The 18,657-nt window shown below is 44.7% G+C and overlaps 1 protein-coding gene across 1 annotated transcript in view; it reads left to right on the forward strand.

Annotated features, from left to right (window-relative positions):
* Positions 1-18,657, forward strand: part of LOC126471289 (glutamate receptor-interacting protein 1) — a 445,652-nt gene that overhangs the window by 145,142 nt on the left and 281,853 nt on the right. Inside the window, exon 3 of the mRNA XM_050099408.1 lies at positions 2,105-2,267. Within this exon, the coding sequence (XP_049955365.1) occupies positions 2,105-2,267 (163 nt within the window). The remainder of the gene's footprint in view (positions 1-2,104; positions 2,268-18,657) is intronic.

Consider the following 18,657-nt stretch of genomic DNA (forward strand, 5'->3'; position numbering starts at 1 on the left):
AAACGCAGTTGATATCCGTTTGACCTACGGCAGCGCCATCTAGCGGGCCAACCATAGCGCCATCTGGTTTCCCCCTTCAAGCTAGACAAGTTTCGTTCTTTGTAGTTTTTTCGTTTGACGCTTATTTCGTGAGATATTTGGCCCGGTGTGGTGTGCGTACTGTAAGACTTTCGGTACACACACCATCAGATTATCTGACTTGTCGCTCTAACGAAGTAGGCGAGTGTCAGCAACATGTCTCGTGGTCTTATCGTGGCGTGTTTATCTTCTGCCATTAGGTCAGACGATAGACATGCCACTTGCACGCCTAGAATAGCAGATTGACGGTGCCCAGCTTTAAACAGAACTTGATTAATTTTCACACACATTTATTAAAATAATAAAAAACATAGACATTACTTAACTTGATTCTGGATGCTGTTTACAACTGACAATCTGAAGTTTTTTGGTCTTAGTACGTTAATCTTATTCTCACATATCTCTGATACTTGACAAAGTGTCTATTCATTTATCTTCATGGCTATGTACAGGAATGTGATACTGTTATTAGCTGCAGACTGAAACTTGGCTATAGATTGGTACAGACAAATGCAGACTGGTACAGACTGGTGCAGACCAATGGAGACTGACTAATCGGAGGTCTGTACACTCCTTATAATACCTCGCGTGTTCAGGTATCACTGCGCAAGTGTGATCCGCGAGGAGAAAAGGTTCTACATTAGCAGCAATCTCATTGGCTGCATTACATATTAAAACGCGGATTGGCGGAAGCAGAATTTGGTCCGTCTCTAAGGCAGTGCCATCTCGTAGTGTGGAGAAGGACGAGCGCTGTGCCTGCGCTGTTGCGCTTAGCGGGGTGCGCTCTAGTAAAAAGTTGTGTACGTGCTGACTACACGGAACTACGTACGCAACACCTGGTCATGATCACTGGACCACCCTGTATATCTTTTAAATTTTTTGCCAGATTACGCGAGTTTTTGACTTTGTACTTTTTGTCGTAGGTGTAAAGTTAAGTTATTAGTTTTTTTTGTTAAGGCGTTTGAGGAGATGTGGAAAATTTATCAGCTGGTACAGCTTACGGGTGGGGAAAGTAGCACAGTCTGATTTTCGATTGCGGCTACGGTCTGATGAAATGGAGTCGCTGTGTATTAGGGGGCGGCCCCTCCTGCCTGGATCTCCGCCCCCCCCCCCCCTTACCTTTTACCAATCCCTTCAGATCCTTGAACGCCATGCTCTCCACCTCGCCTATCGCATCTGTCTCCCCTCCCCCACGCGGATCCTGTATAACCTCATTCCGTTCCCCCTTTTCCTCGAACAGATACGGATCCTGTACACCTCCCCAAAACTCGATCCTCCTCACCCGCTTGTATCCCCCATCCTCTTCCACCCCTGCCTGCTGCCACGGTCTCCATCTCTCCACCCTCCTTACCCTCTCCCAAGGTGGCTTCCGCCAGCTCTCCCTTCCTCGTGATGACCTCCTCCCCTCCATCTACCCCTCCTACCAACTTTGATCCTCCCTCCCTCTTCCTGTGTTTGGTCCTTTGGGCACCCTCCCTCCCTTCTCTCCCCCTTCCCTCCCTCCTCCATTTCTCCCCACTCATCCCCCGGGCTTCCCCTCCCCTGTCCCTCTACTCCTCCTCCCATCTCCTCAGCCATTGGCATCTTTGTTCTCCCCTCTCCCCCCCCCCTTACCCTTCTTCCCCACTTGGCAGGTCCCCAGACTCGCACACGCTACGTGGACATTCGCGTGCCAGAGATCATCGCCATTACTGTCTCGTGTGTGTCGTCGTGTTTAGTGTTCAGTGTTCACCGTCACACTCCATCGTTCACCAGTGCCATCGACATCTTCAGTGTTTGTGCTTCGTGTCAACAGTTTGTAGTGTGGCTTGTCATCGAGTGTGAACGGCTTCCTGTTTTTTATGTTCATGGGTCTACTATTTTTTCCCCGCCGTTTTGTTCCAACTCATGTGTCTTCTCTGTTTTATCATTGTACTATCTTTGGCTGAAGGGTGGCGTATTGTGCTGTTATACGGGTATTAAAATCACAATAAAGAACAAAAAAATATTAGGGGGCGGCGTGAGGACGGGAGGTTTGTTGTTGCAGGCGGCGAGGAGAGGCCGGTGCAGAAGACGGCGCAGGTGGTGCTGGAGCGAGACGCGGAGACGGGCAGCCTGGGCGTGACTCTGCGCGGCGGCCGGGCAGGGGAGCCGCCAGTCTGCCGACCGCTGCTCGTCACCACCGTGCGGCCCGGGGGGCCCGCCGACAGGTCGGTACACTCTCCATACACGACAGGCTGCAAGCGCACAGCTCCGTATCAAGGTTGGGATGATTTTAATCACAAACAGGTACTTTGCGTAAGGCTTGTTTCATTTCTTCACTCGATTTGAGCCTCCTACGGACCGTGATTTAACTTCCGATTCCTCAGTAATTTGTCGTGCGATTAGAGTGAAGTTGTTTCCGAGCTTCTGTCTACTTTGTTCCAATTGTCTTTTCCGGTTGCCTCTGGTGATCGGAATCTAAAACCTTCTTTTGGAACATATTCCTGATCAGAATTTCGTGTTCTACGGTCTTCGTCTCTTTCACATCACGGTAAGAGTGATTTCATGTGTGCCGCAGGGGAGTGTCGTAGGACCGTTGCTGTTCACAATATACATAAATGACCTTGTGGATGACATCGGAAGTTCACTGAGGCTTTTTGCGGAAGATGCTGTGGTATATCGAGAGGTTGTAACAATGGAAAATTGTACTGAAATGCAGGAGGACCTGCAGCGAATTGACGCATGGTGCAGGGAGTGGCAATTGAATCTCAATGTAGACAAGTGTAATGTGCTGCGAATACATAGAAAGAAAGATCCCTTATCATTTACCTACAATATAGCAGGTCAGCAACTGGAAGCAGTTAATTCCATAAATTATCTGGGAGTACGCATTAGGAGTGATTTAAAATGGAATAATCATATAAAGTTGATCGTCGGTAAAGCAGATGCCAGACTGAGATTCATTGGAAGAATCCTAAGGAAATGCAATCCGAAAACAAAGGAAGTAGGTTACAGTACGCTTGTTCGCCCACTGCTTGAATACTGCTAAGCAGTGTGGGATCCGTACCAGATAGGGTTGATAGAAGAGATAAATGGCTCAAATGGCTCTGAGCACTATGGGACTTAACGTCTATGGTCATCAGTCCCCGATAGAAGAGATAGAGAAGATCTAACGGAGAGCAGCGCGCTTCGTTACAGGATCATTTAGTAATCGCGAAAGCGTTACGGAGATGATAGATAAACTCCAGTGGAAGACTCTGCAGGAGAGACGCTCAGTAGCTCGGTACCGGCTTTTGTTGAAGTTTCGATAACATACCTTCACCGAGGAGTCAAGCAGTATATTGCTCCCTCCTACGTATATCTCGCGAAGAGACCATGAGGATAAAATCAGAGAGATTAGAACCGACACAGAGGCATACCGACAATCTTTCTTTCCACGAACTATACGAGACTGGAATAGAAGGGAGAACCGATAGAGGTACTCAAAGTACCCTCCGCCACACACCGTCAGGTGGCTTGCTGAGTATGGATGTAGATGTAGATGTAGATGTAGAGATCAGAATCTAAAACCTTCTTTTGGAACATATCCCTGATCAGAATTTGGTGTTCTACGGTCTTCGTCTCTTTCACATCACTTCTGATTTCTTGCAGTCATTTTCACTGGGAAGATTTTTTGCAACTGCCATGTTCAAAAATACTCCTCACATATTTCGTTATTCGTTACTTCATTGTTACATTTAGTTGTTCCATTTTCTTGTACTGATCTTCTTTGCTCTCGTTCCTGTATTCATCGTCGTGGTTCTTATTTTTAATTTTTTTTTTTTTGACCTCATTATTTTTCTTAAGATTTTACTCTTTCCTCTCGCATTTTTTCTGTTTATATTGTCTTGGTCATATCCAGCGGCGTATAAAATTTTGGTTTCATTACTAATAAAGTGCTGTAACACTGCTTGGGAGAAAATACAGTACACAACACAATTAAAGGGTTGCTTTTTCGGAACCCCCTAATTGTCTCCCATTGTGACGCACAAGTTTGAAATTTAGCCCAATGGAGCCTAAACTTTCCTCTGTAACGTGACCCAAGCGTGGCGGACTGCGGCGTCACCCTCTGGCTCGGCGAAGCTTAAAAAGTGAAAGTGTCGATACATACGAAAAAAAGGCCAGAGCTCAGGAGTACATGTGAAGTGTAAGGTTGGTTAACGCGCGAGATTGGCACCAGATTTCACCGTAATTCATCCCAACACCTCTATGGCCGTATCACACGATGTGATGTTAGTCACACTCTCTCTCACCCACATTTCACTCCTTCTTTTGACGCATCGGCGTTGGAGGCCATGACCGCAACGCTCATAGTTGAAATCACGCGGTTTCCTTATGTATGGCCGAGGAAAACATTTTAGACACACCATCGCTCAGAACCAATACGAAGAAGCCTCATAGGTTGGTATTAAAGGCCGTCAATGAAACCACCCCTTCCCTGAGGACGTTTATTCCCACACGTTTTGGTGTCGAAAACGACAGTTCACAGTGCGAGGAATGAGAGGACGACGTTCTTGATAACTTCTAGTGCTGCTGTCAGCCCTAAGACGATTCAGTCCTTTTCTAAGGACGTCGTGGGTTTACAACCCCTTGAAATTGATTTGATCCCTTTGAGGTGTAGGGCAATACCAATGGTTCCTCTGGTGTACAGGATGGAACCACGTGGGATCGTTCAGAACTATTCAACATAGTCTGAACGTCATCCGAAGCAGCAATGGGTGTTGGTCCCCTAATATCCCCAGCCACCATCCCATCCAAATTCAAATGGTTCAAATGGCTCTGAGCACTATGGGACTTAATATCTAAGGTCATCAGTCCCCTAGAACTTAGAACTACTTAAACCTAACGAACCTTAGGACATCACACACATCCATGCCCGAGGCAGGATTAGAACCTGCGGTCGTAGTGGTCGCACGGTTTCAGACTGAAGCGCTTAGAACCGCTCGTCTACTCAGGCCAGCCCATCCCATTCGGCGACGCCCTTGGTGCTGCCTACGCCCCTTTGTAGGGCACTTTAAAAATGTTCCTGTACATAAACAGCCATTCACTGATTACTATGCGTCGGTGTGACAGGAAACCATTAGGGCATTGTTCAGCTGAGTGACTACATCACTAAAGTAGCGCCTGCTGGTCGCTTTCGAAATCTAACGGATGTCGAAAAGGATGCTTGTCACGCCGGCTCCTAGGTATCAGTGAATGGTTGTCTCTGAACCGAATTAATTTTAAAGTGCCCAACAGAGGTATATGGGAGGCGCCGAGGGCTTTCCGTACCGAACGGGTTTCAGAGGTACCCGTTTGCTGTTTTATTCACGTGTGTGTCAATGTCGTAGCACCACGCATGAGATTTTAAAAAGCATAAACACCATTTTCTGCTTCAGATCACGTTCAAATTTCGTCAAACGGATCTGAAAGGTCCCTATTGGTTCCACGCTGTATGCCTGAGCAAAAACTGCGGTAGTGCTACACCTCAAAGAGACAAGGGCACGTTCATTGTGACTGCACCCCACGATGTCCTTAGAGGAGAAGGGTTTAATCGACTGAGAGGTGTCAGTAGTGTCAAAGGTTGTCAAGAACGTCTCGTGGTGCTCATCCCTCTGCGTGGGAATCAACGCTCCAAATGTAAGGTGATTTCATTGAAGCCCTTTAATGCCATGCCCTGAGGCCTCTTTACGTCGATTCTGACCGGTGGCACATCTGAAATGTTTTGCTTGGCTACCCATAAGCAAATCGCGTGATTTCAACACTGGGCATTACGGTTCTGGCCTCCATTCAAATGGCTCTGAGCTCTATGGGACTTAACATCTGAGGTCATCAGTCCCCTAGACTTAGAACTACTGAAACCTAACTAACCTAAGGACATCACACACATCCATGCCCGAGGCAGGATTTCAACCGTCGCGCGGTTCCGGGCTACCGCGGCCGGTGAAATGTAGGCAACAGGGGGTGTGACGACCTTCCCATCATGTGATCGCATGGCTTTCGCAATCGAAAATGACACCTCGCAGTGCGATGAGCTGCAGGACGACATTCTTGACAACCCTTGACACTGCTGATATTGGGCAGAACTGTGGTGACACTTGGTGCCAATGTTGACACCCTTAACCCACCTTACACCTCACATCAACTTCTGAGCTCTGGCATTTTTTGCGTATGTGTTGACACCTTGCTACTTTAAGCGTTGCCGGCTGGTGTGGCCGTGCGGTTCTAGACGCTTCAGTCTGGAACCGCGTGACCGCTACGGTCGGAGGTTCGAATCCTGCCTCGGGCATGGATGTTTGTGATGTCCTTAGGTTAGTTAGCTTTAATTAGTTCTAAGTTCTAGGGGACTGATGACCACAGATGTTAAGTCCCATAGTGCTCAGAGCCATTTGAACCATTTTTTTAAGCGTTGCCGAGTTCGAGGGTGAGGTCGCAGGGCACCTCGCTTTTGCAGCGTTACAGAGGAAGTTGTAGCTCCCTTTGAGCCAAATTTCAAACTTCAGCGTCGCAATGAGGACACTCACAGTGTTACGAAAAAGCAACACTTTGTGTTCCCCAGTGTTGATATCTCAGTAAGCACATTTTGAGTCGATTAAAAAGCCGTTTCCATTTTCCTTGTCCTGGATTTATCATCATCCTCGCTACCATCGTTCTTCTGCTTTACCTCAATATACAGGGTGATTCAAAAAGAATACCACAACTTTAAAAATGTGTATTTAATGAAAGAAACATAATATAACCTTCTGTTATACATCATTACAAAGAGTATTTAAAAAGGTTTTTTTTTCACTCAAAAACAAGTTCAGAGATGTTCAATATGGCCCCCTCCAGACACTCGAGCAATATCAACCCGATACTCCAACTCGTTCCACACTCTCTGTAGCATATCAGGCGTAACAGTTTGGATAGCTGCTGTTATTTCTCGTTTCAAATCATCAATGGTGGCTGGGAGAGGTGGCCGAAACACCATATCCTTAACATATCCCCATAAGAAAAAATCGCAGGGGGTAAGATCAGAGCTTCTTGGAGGTCAGTGATGAAGTGCTCTGTCACGGGCTGCCTGGCGGCCGATCCATCGCCTCGGGTAGTTGACGTTCAGGTTTCATAACTAACCTTTTTCGTAGGACTCTCCATACAGTTGATTGTGGAATTTGCAGCTCTCTGCTAGCTCTGCGAGTCGATTTTCCTGGGCTGCGAACAAATGCTTGCTGGATGCGTGCTACATTTTCATCACTCGTTCTCGGCCGTCCTGAACTTTTCCCTTTGCACAAACACCCATTCTCTGTAAACTGTTTATACCAACGTTTAATACACCACCTATCAGGAGGTTTAACAGCATACTTCGTTCGAAATGCACGCTGAACAACTGTCGTCGATTCACTTCTGCTATACTCAATAACACAAAAAGCTTTCTGTTGAGCGGTCGCCATCTTAGCATCAACTGACGTAGACGCCTAGTCAACAGCGCCTCAAGCGAACAAATGTACAACTAAATGAAACTTTATAGCTCCCTTAATTCGCCGACAGATAGTGCTTAGCTCTGCCTTTAGTCGTTGCAGAGTTTTAAATTCCTAAAGTTGTGGTATTCTTTTTGAATCACCCTGTACTATTTAAATTTATTGACTCTTTTAATTTTTCTGTAATCTGTGTTCATGTAATTAAGAGCATGTCTTATATTTTTCATATATTCTGTTTTTGTGCAAGATATTTGAAACCTATTTCTTCAGCGATTATTTACCATATGTTGATTTTTCTTGTTGCGATCGTTTTGTCAACAGCAAGTACCGCGAGAGAATGGGCAAGTCTATTTACTCTATAACGAGGTATCGGAAATCGTAGGTCTCTTATACAAAAGTATTTCGAAAATACCCTGAACAACCTCGGAAATTTGCCGATGGGGATCGGCTTCACCCTGTATATTATTGATAATATTCCTTAAAGTGAGTGCTGTGTAATAGCCAAGTTCTGCACATCTTATCTATGCAGTAACATGATTATTATACATAAAAACTATCATTCCAAACCTCCTCTGTTCCATTTACGTATGGTTTACGGAAATAACGACTGTCGATAACCCTCCACGTGATCTCGAATTTCTCTGATTCTTCCGTCACTCACATTTAGCGAGATGAATTAATGACTCCCTGTGGATAATCTGTCCTTCTGAGAAACCTCCACTCCGCCATTCCCCCTCCTCCTCCCCCACTCCTCTGGGAAATCCCCTCTCTGATAGCAGTACACCTTTGGTTTCAAATTGACTAGTTAATTAAATTGGTCAATTAATCATCCCCTCCCCTCTAGGAAATCCATAGCCCTACTCCCTCCTCCACTCCCATGACCCTCCCCCACGTGTATATTGATGGGGAAAAGACTCAGTTGATTGGCTATTTTGGCGGGAAATCGATTGCAGTGTATGGATTATTGATTAAACAATTTCTGGTAGACAAAACGAAATGTGTAATATTATTTATTTAAACAATTTATGAGACACAAGGCAGTGTCTGAAATATAGTTTATTTATTTATTTAAAGAATTTGTCAGGAAATTGACTGCAGTGTATGGAATACTGTTTATTTAAACAATTTGTGGGTGACAAGGCGTTAAGGAATATTTAAAAATTGTGGCGCTTTTTTATTCCGATCACGCAAGGATAACCACCATGAAACAATCATCACACGTAATTACACAGTCACAGATCGCGCTAAACATATCGTTGCCGACTGCTGGACCAATCGCACTGCACAGCGCATGCCACCGGTCAGTGACCGCCACAGCTAACCTGCACAAACAAAACTTCAGGTAGCGGCATCCCTCCCACTACAATTTGATACCGGACTCTCTCTCTCTCTCTCTCTCTCTCTCTCTCTCTCTCTCTCCCCCTCCCTCTCCCTCTCTCCCTCCCTCCCTCTCTATATCTAAAGCGGTTATTTCCTATTTATGTGAACCAACGTATGCAAACCAAATGTCCTTCCCACTTCTCCTCCCTGCGGCTGGTCCTGGCTGAGGTTCGAGTCCTCCATCGGGCATGGGTGTGTGTGTTTGTCCTTAGGATAACTTAGGTTAAGTAGTGTGTAAGCTTAAGGACTGATGACCTTAGCAGTTAAGTGCCATAATATTTCACACACATTTGAACGTTTTTCCTCCTCCCTTCCATTCCACTCCCCTACTTCCCTCGCTACTCATGCAGATCTGATTCTGGTAGTCGGCATATTCCTTTGCTCTCACATTCCTACATCTAGGAAAGCCTGTTGGGATGGAACAGAGACATTAAAAAAAGAAGTAGGTAGCATCCGTCGTGTACCACACTAACCCTTCTTTTCTCCTAAACAAAATAGTGGATACCTGGTAGATACCCAGCTGTGGATGTCTTGGAAATATGCCCTCACGCTATCATATTGATTGACTAATTAATTAAATCAATACCTTTTGTGTGTGGGCAGTTTTTCGTTGCATCCTACAGGTGGATACTAGGACTGGTATCCCATAACTGCCCTGTTTCCAAACCTTTCTGAATTTCTGTGTCCTTTGACTCCTATTGGTGGATACTGGCACAGTTATGTCATTTGGTAGGAAGTCCATTACGTTGGAGGTATCTGAGAGTTGAAGATTTCAACTCAACTGCGTACTATGTCCTTCAACAATCTGCAGAGCGGTTGGAATGATGTGAGACCTTGTGGTACAACTACCAGAAACAATAAATTGATCAATCGGAAATATGATTTTGCAATTAGTTTTTTAAAGCACTACATAATCCATGCGTTGGGTCTCTCAGTTACATCAGGACGAACAATGGAGAGGAGGAGGAGATGGAAGGGTCTAACACGTGATTGCTTTCCCGCCGTGTATGCGCATCTCAGCGATTGTGCCAGGTGAGCTGCCGACCTCGGCCGGAAAACGCTGCCTAACGTATACCGAATATTAGTTTGCAATTCACCTGTGGAAAGGGCGATACAACTGTAACCTGCCTGACCAGTTCGGAATGCTTGGAGGTGGCGGCTCACACTTTAAGATGGAAATGTCAGTTCGTTCTGATCACCAGCTACCTGCAGCACGAACCCGGATGACAGGCGGAGTCATGATAGGGAAAGAGCCACATATTTGTCAGTGTAATTACATTTAAATATTACGATCATAGTACCACTCTGGTGACATTCCACAATGAGCGAAGTATAGAAAATACCTCCTTCTGTGGCCAATACAATCGATTTCCTGTCAAATATCCAATCTACTGCTTCTTTTTCCCACCAATTTCCAGGTGGGGGAGAGGAGGGGCATTGGGCGAGGGCAGGGGGACTGGGGGATTTTTCAGAGGTGGAGAGGTTAATTAATAGATCAGTTTAATTAATTAGTCAATTAATTTGATATCAAATGTTTGCTTGTATTGGTGAGGGGATTTTCCAGAGGAGTGACGGAAGAGGAGGTGGAGAGACATGGGTGGAAGTTTCTCAGAGAGTCATAAATCAACCCCCTGGGGGCCATAAATCAATTAACAGAACGATAGTTTAAGGTGTCGGGGGAGCGTTTACATGAAAAATCACTTAGCAGAACAATAGGTCGACGTCATAAATCAATCAGCTGTCACAATTTAATTGATTTGCATATAAATTTGATGTCAAAAGTGTGCCAGAACGAACATCATCCCACTACTTGTGCTTGTTCGTTGCACACCACACCACTTTTGTGGCTTCTGTCACTGGAATTTGATAGGTACGTCCGTGGGACCTACTAAACGAACCTGTGACGAAATCGCGCCTCTTCTTGTCTAAGGTAACTACTATATTGCTTTGGAAATGAAGTCCTTCTTTTTTTACTTGTTCCACATCACTGTCTATGGAAAGGAAACAATCAAAGTCTAGGACTTCTTCCTCTACAAAGAAATGATATAAATTAGAAAGTGCAGTTATACCTACACTCACCATAAAAAGAAACGTTATCTTGGTGCAAGGACACGACTCTAGTCATTAATGTAAGAAAATATAAACGAAAAAATGTAATAACCTTCGAGTTTGATAATTGTAACCTGTTATGTGATACAGATATGAGAGGGTAATATTTTGAAGAGAATATGAAGAGAAACAACCACATAGACATATGTGAAACAAATGGCAACTTCTGGTTTACTGGTAAGACATTGGGAAACTCCACTTGCTGAACAAATGGATTGCTTACAAAACCCTTGCGCGCGCTGTGCTGCTCAATTTTGTGGGTTCCGTATCTGGAGACATCGAATGTATTCGAAAAAATGCGGTCCAGATAGCGACAGTGTTGAATATCTCGCGAGAAACATATAAAATCCCAAATGGTAGACTCTTGAAGGTAGATGCTTAACGCCTCGCGAAGACCAATCTAGAAAATCCCAAGAGTAATTTTCAGGAAGGAATGTGCTTATGGTCTTTTATTTTTATTATATTTTTAAATTCTTGGATACGTATTCCGTAGATCATTCGAGGGATTATGTAGCGATTATTTTATCGCAATGATGTGGAAAGAGTCAGTTTTCAAGATGTCTATACATGATTAGTGTTAACATTGATGCACACATTATTTTTTGTCCTTCTAATCAAAATACAGTTAAATTTTTAATTTTTGTTTTGCTTTGTTTTTTACTCGCTACCAGGTTTTAAGCAGAAGTTCCGCGGTGGAGTAGGAGTTGTCTAGGAGAAATGATTTTAAATTAGATTTAAAATTTGCTTCGCTACCTACCAAGATACTCTATGTTAATGGGCAAATCATTAAAAAAATTTGTTGCTGCATATTTAAATTCTCTGCCGGCCAGAGTGGACGAGCGGTTCTAGGCCCTACAGTCTGGAACCGCGTGTCCACTGCGGTCGCAGGTTCGAATCCTGCCTCGGGCATGGATGTGTGTGATGTCCTTAGGTTAGTTAGGTTTAAGTCGTTCTAAGTTCTAGGAGACTGGTGACCTCAGAAGGTAAGTCCCATTTTTTTAAATTCTGTCTGAGGCACTGACAGCTTTAAGAATGGGTAATAAAGGTCATTTTTCCCACTAGTGTTGTATCTATGAACATCATTGTCCTTCTCAAACTGTGTTGGATTATTAACACTATGCCGTCCGGCGACACCACAGTGGTGTCGTGCGCTAAATAGCGGTGAATGGCCGGCGACACCACACTGGTGTCGTCTGCATAGTATCGCTCAGTGGCCGGTGACACCAGAGTGGTGTCGTGAGCATAGTATAGCGCAGTGGCCGGCGACAGCACTTTAGTATCTCTTGCGTTCTATTCGTGTTTTGTTGAGGTGACAATTAGTTATACACGTCAACAAGTGTTTTGTTTTTAAAAGTACTTGTGCTCTTTCATCATGACGGACGAAAAAGACAATAGGATTATTTACTATGAATGCGCGGACGTCTTGTCTGACGTTCCGGACGATTTGGCTGATTGGGAAGAAGACATTGGATATCAAAAAAATGAAACTGAAGCCGAATCGTAGGAAGGTAGTGAAATACGTCCAAGAAGAATTCGGCGAACGCTATAATAAATTTGAAGGATCCCGGGTCCAAACATACAAGTATTTGCCAAAGATATGCAAAGCGTTGAGGACATCGTACAATTATATATTGGGAACGGTCTATTTGAATGTAATAGCAACAAAACCAAAAAGTACTACAGTCAAAATTGCAATAGAAGGAAACTGGAGTAAAAAAAAAAAATGCCAAATTTGTCGACGTTACGGGACCCGAACTCAGAAAGTGGTTTGGGCTTGCTATCCTTATGGGAGTTGTAAGAAAAGCAAGGATCAATTATTATTGGTCAACGAATCTGTTGATAGACACACCGATATTTCGCAAAACGATGTCCCTCAACCGATTCAGACAAATATAATTTTTACATTTTTCCGACAGCAACAATAAACTGGATAATGCCGACCGGGCTGGCCGGAGTGGCCGAGTGGTTTTAGGCACTACAGTCTGGAGCCGCGCGACCGCTACGGTCGCAGATTCGTATCCTGCCTCGGGCATGGATGTGTGTGATGTCCTTAGGTTAGTTAGGTTTAAGTAGTTCTAAGTTCTAGGGGACTGATGACCTCAGCAGTTAAGTCCCATAGTGCTCAGAGCCATTTGAACCAACCGGCTTGTCAAAGTGCAATTCGTAATTGATTATTTTTCCTAAAAGTTTAAAGAAACGTTTAATCTAAGTCAAATGGCTCTGAGCACTATCTGAGGTCATCAGTCCCCTAGAACTTAGAACTACTTAAACCTAACTAACCTAATGACATCACACACATCCATGCCCGAGGCCGGATTTCAACCTGCGACAGTAGAAGTCGCGCGGTTCCGGGCTACCGCGGCCGGCTAATCTAAGTCAAAACATCTCAACTGATGAAGGAATGATACCATGGCGTGGACGGTTAAAATTTAAAGTTTACAAATCATCGAAAATTACGAGCCGGCCGGAGTGGCCAAGCGGTTCTAGGCGCTTCAGTCTGGAACCGCGCGACCGCTACGGTCGCAGGTTCGAATCCTGCCTCCGTCATGGATGTGTGTGATGTCCTTAGGTTAGTTAGGTTTAAATAGTTCTAAGTTCTAGGGGACTGATGACCTCAGAAGTTAAGTCCCATAGTGCTCAGAGCCATTTGAACCATTTTTTTTTTTTAAAAAAATTGCGAAACACGGCATACTCATTCGGAGGCTGTGTGATTCGAGTATGGGATACATTTCCTCATTCAAGATATACTCCGGCGGTGGACAGTCTTTAGCAAAAACAGTGATGGAACTATTGACACCTTATGATGGAAAGTGGCATCACCTCTGCTTGGATAGTTATTATAACAGTGTAGAACTTACAGAGAAGTTACTTGAAAAGAAAATTAGAGTTTGTGGAACGATACGGAAAAATAGAAGATTTCCGGAAAATTAAAGCGCGCAAAAATCAATGTGTTTGAAGCTTATCATCAACGGAAAGGTGACAAGCGGCCGGCGACAACCCAAGTAATACGACTTAGCGCTGCCGGCGCCAAGCGAATAAATTTGTACGAGACGTGCGGACGACAAAGTGTTAATGACGAATTTCGTCGTCGAATATATATGCACTGTGACGGCGCAGTTAAAGTGCCTAGTTTTTTGAAGTGGTACATACATCACGTCCGTGGGTAAACACCATATATTATTCTCACTCCTCCCTATTACCTCCACCGATATAGTGAAGCACTTCCATCTATATACAAGTTCACAGGTGTCTGGAGCCAACATCGTAAGGGAGCCCCAAATACCGAGAAAATCGATAGATGCAGCACCCCCTGAAGATTAAGGGGTGCTGATAGACGTCGCTATGGTCACGTTACCATGATCCTTTGCGATTCCAAGGTGCCTATTTAACACGCTCAGTCTTCACTCTGCGGTGATCTTTCGTTACATTAGTAGTAGTTGCATACAACGTAGATGTTTAGTATTCCACATTACAAACGTTGCAGATACAGCTGCTAATTGCTCCGTAACAATTCAACACGGACTTAGAGATACAGCTGTATTATTAAGATTATAGATTACAACATTCTCTACACATAGTTGTACTTGTATCTTAAATACTTCGACGTAATGAAGCTATGAAGCTATGGCGTGTAACATACGTGCGCAAATAGAATACGGACATTATATATTATTTTCTGGTTATAGGTTTTTGCAGATAAATATGTAGAATAGCCCGAAGTCTAGGTTAGGTTAAAAGGTGAATGTTCAGGTAGTTAACGAAGGTGTTGCCAAGAGAACAAATGTAATTATTGTTATGGTTACGAATGTTGCAGTCGAAGCGGCATTTATGCCCCCTGTTTAGCTGAACGTGGTATCGAATGCTTCAACTAATCTCGCGAAACGACGAGCATTTAATCCGTGAAAATTACATCTCGAGAACTATTCAAGCTGCATGTGTAAGGCATCAATACAGAATACAAGACCGCAATCGAAAGAAATTTCTCAGGAGGAAGAATATTCAACACTGCAGTATACCGCCACTAGTTACCTATAATTTTAAAGTAAGTGTAGGCATGAGAAGCATAACAGAGAAGTTTGGAATTGAAATGAATCTGATTTACTTTACAAATCCTCAAACACAGATTATCGAAACAAATAAATAATGCTACCTTCTCAAAACATGCCTCTTATTACAAATTGCAAAATACATTAATATATTTTCAAACTGCATCCGTATATATTCTAGAGCAGAAGACACACTTCGGAAATCTGAAAGGCTTAACCTGTTTTCTTAAGGTGATGGTGCAATTAATCAGTAAGATATCACTGTAGCGTGACTGTAACGACATCTATCGATGTGCTCGGTAGTTCACGGTATCTTACGTTATTGGCTCCAGAAGCCTATTACTAGTTCTAACAAAGAATGTAAACCAAGAAAGAAGCAACGATGAACCATCATGTATATCGACGTGTCTTTTTAGTGGTTTTAAACTGATAACGACGTCGAGCAAAGTCAAAAGTGACTTCCTAAGTTTTTGAATCATCAACATTCATGACTGTATTGCACTACAACTGTTCAGTAACTCTAAATGCACAACGAGAAGGGCTAAAATTTATCAACTCTGACCCTCACTCCCCCTCCTTTCCTCTGTCCTTTTCCCAGGCTCCCTCTCCTCCCCCTTCCATCCTCTTTTTTCCCCACCTCCCCTCTCTCTGCCCCCTTCCCTCCCCCGACTCCTTTTGCATTTCTCTCCTCTGCCTCTTCTCATTCCCTCCCGCCTCTGTCCTGCCCCTCTCCCCCTTTATGAGTCCTCTCCCTCCTTGTTCCCCCCCCCTTTTCGTTTCTTCCTTCCTCCCTCCTTGTTCTTCCCCCTCCTCCAGGTCCCCCCACCCCCATCTGCCTTTGGCTCAGGAGTGTCATCTTTGTGCTGCCATTTTCGTGCAGTGTTTTACAGTGAGTGTTTTACAGTGAGTGTTCCGTGTTGTGTTTTTTTGGGAAGTGTTGCGAACGGCCATCATACTGTCGCTGGGTGTGCTTTTTATCTCTTGCGAACAGAAACCAGACTGTCGCCGTGTTTTTTAATTGTGTGTGCACTACGTTACTTGGCTGATTCCTGTGTCTTTTATTAACATTGCCAACCCCTTTTGCTTTCTGTTTTAACTTTCCGCTTTTTCCGCCATTTTACACTTTAAGTCACCGTTTTATCGCCTGTTTTTCTTGTTTCTTTTCTTCTTCCGTTTTTTTTAAAAAAAAAGTCTGTCGGCTGTAGAGTAGTGTACTAAAAAAAAGGGGAGGCTAAAATCTCAAGATTTACATTGTGCCAGCATCTTTAAGAGAACTACCTCACAGCCTTCGAAATGTGTAGTCCTATGCTAGTTTATATTAGGGTCTAAACCTGTTTAATTTTTGTCAGAGCTTTTCAATTTAGTGCATCTCTATAATCTTGTTCCTTACATTACAACACAGTGAGCTATGTTCTGGAACATCATTAACTATTTGTTGTTCTGTCGTCCACAGTTTGCATGTAATATTATACTGATATTTTATCATTATTTAAAATCTGTCTAATCACAACTGAATACAACTATTTTCTTGCCATACGCGTTTCGCCTTTATTATTTGCAAAGTATATTCAATCGCCTGGACTATATACACACTTGCGTTTAAACTATTTTGTTGTACGTTTTGAACATTATACACTCCTGGAAATTGAAATAAGAACACCGTGAATTCATTGTCCCAGGAAGGGGAAACTTTATTGGCACATTCCTGGGGTCAGATACATCACATGATCACACTGACAGAACCACAGGCACATAGACACAGGCAACAGAGCATGCACAATGTCGGCACTAGTACAGTGTATATCCACCTTTCGCAGCAATGCAGGCTGCTATTCTCCCATGGAGACGATCGTAGAGATGCTGGATGTAGTCCTGTGGAACGGCTTGCCACGCCATTTCCACCTGGCGCCTCAGTTGGACCAGCGTTCGTGCTGGACGTGCAGACCGCGTGAGACGACGCTTCATCCAGTCCCAAACATGCTCAATGGGGGACAGATCCGGAGATCTTGCTGGCCAGGGTAGTTGACTTAAACCTTCTAGAGCACGTTGGGTGGCACGGGATACATGCGGACGTGCATTGTCCTGTTGGAACAGCAAGTTCCCTTGCCGGTCTAGGAATGGTAGAACGATGGGTTCGATGACGGTTTGGATGTACCGTGCACTATTCAGTGTCCCCCCGACGATCACCAGTGGTGTACGGCCAGTGTAGGAGATCGCTCCCCACACCATGATGCCGGGTGTTGGCCCTATGTGCCTCGGTCGTATGCAGTCCTGATTGTGGCGCTCACCTGCACGGCGCCAAACACGCATACGACCATCATTGGCACCAAGGCAGAAGCGACTCTCATCGCTGAAGACGACACGTCTCCATTCGTCCCTCCATTCACGCCTGTCGCGACACCACTGGAGGCGGGCTGCACGATGTTGGGGCGTGAGCGGAAGACGGCCTAACGGTGTGCGGGACCGTAGCCCAGCTTCATGGAGACGGTTGCGAATGGTCCTCGCCGATACCCCAGGAGCAACAGTGTCCCTAATTTGCTGGGAAGTGGCGGTGCGGTCCCCTACGGCACTGCGTAGGATCCTACGGTCTTGGCGTGCATCCGTGCGTCGCTGCGGTCCGGTCCCAGGTCGACGGGCACGTGCACCTTCCGCCGACCACTGGCGACAACATCGATGTACTGTGGAGACCTCACGCCCCACGTGTTGAGCAATTCGGCGGTACGTCCACCCGGCCTCCCGCATGCCCACTATACGCCCTCGCTCAAAGTCCGTCAACTGCACATACGGTTCACGTCCACGCTGTCGCGGCATGCTACCAGTGTTAAAGACTGCGATGGAGCTCCGTATGCCACGGCAAACTGGCTGACACTGACGGCGGCGGTGCACAAATGCTGCGCAGCTAGCGCCATTCGACGGCCAACACCGCGGTTCCTGGTGTGTCCACTGTGCCGTTCGTGTGATCATTGCTTGTACAGCCCTCTCGCAGTGTCCGGAGCAAGTATGGTGGGTCTGACACACCGGTGTCAATGTGTTCTTTTTTCCATTTCCAGGAGTGTATAATGTCCAAAATGTAAAGCAAAATATTTTGAACATAAATATGAATAAATTCCAGGCCACTGACGGAGCCTTGCAGGTATTAAAAGCGAAATGCGTATGACAAGAAAAAATTGGTTTATTCAGTTGTGTTTAGCTGTATCTAAAGTGATAATTATCAACGTACTATGTTCTGGAAATTGACACTAGCACAACAAGTTACTTTCTTTTTTTATCTAGAATATTAACCGCTCGCTTTTTTGCACAGTAATTTAAATTTCTAATTGAATTTTAAAAATATAACTGTAGGGAAAGGGGAGAATTGCACAGATGGTGTAACTTTCCAGCAGTTTTGACGACTTCAGAAGTTACATCACAATGGAAAGCCACAAATTTTGGTTTTATCGAATTAACTACAACCTACATTCTGGCATACATATATCGACAAAATTTGGATAGCAGGTAGCGCTGGCTTTTGCCTTTCTGGCGTTAAAACCAACACGTCATTGAGTTGCTCAGGGTTCTAGATTGTGACAGGACTCCAACGGCCAAATAACTCGAGGTTTCCTCGATGT

Source organism: Schistocerca serialis, chromosome 3, assembly GCF_023864345.2.
Source record: "Schistocerca serialis cubense isolate TAMUIC-IGC-003099 chromosome 3, iqSchSeri2.2, whole genome shotgun sequence".
NCBI lineage: Eukaryota > Metazoa > Arthropoda > Insecta > Orthoptera > Acrididae > Schistocerca > Schistocerca serialis.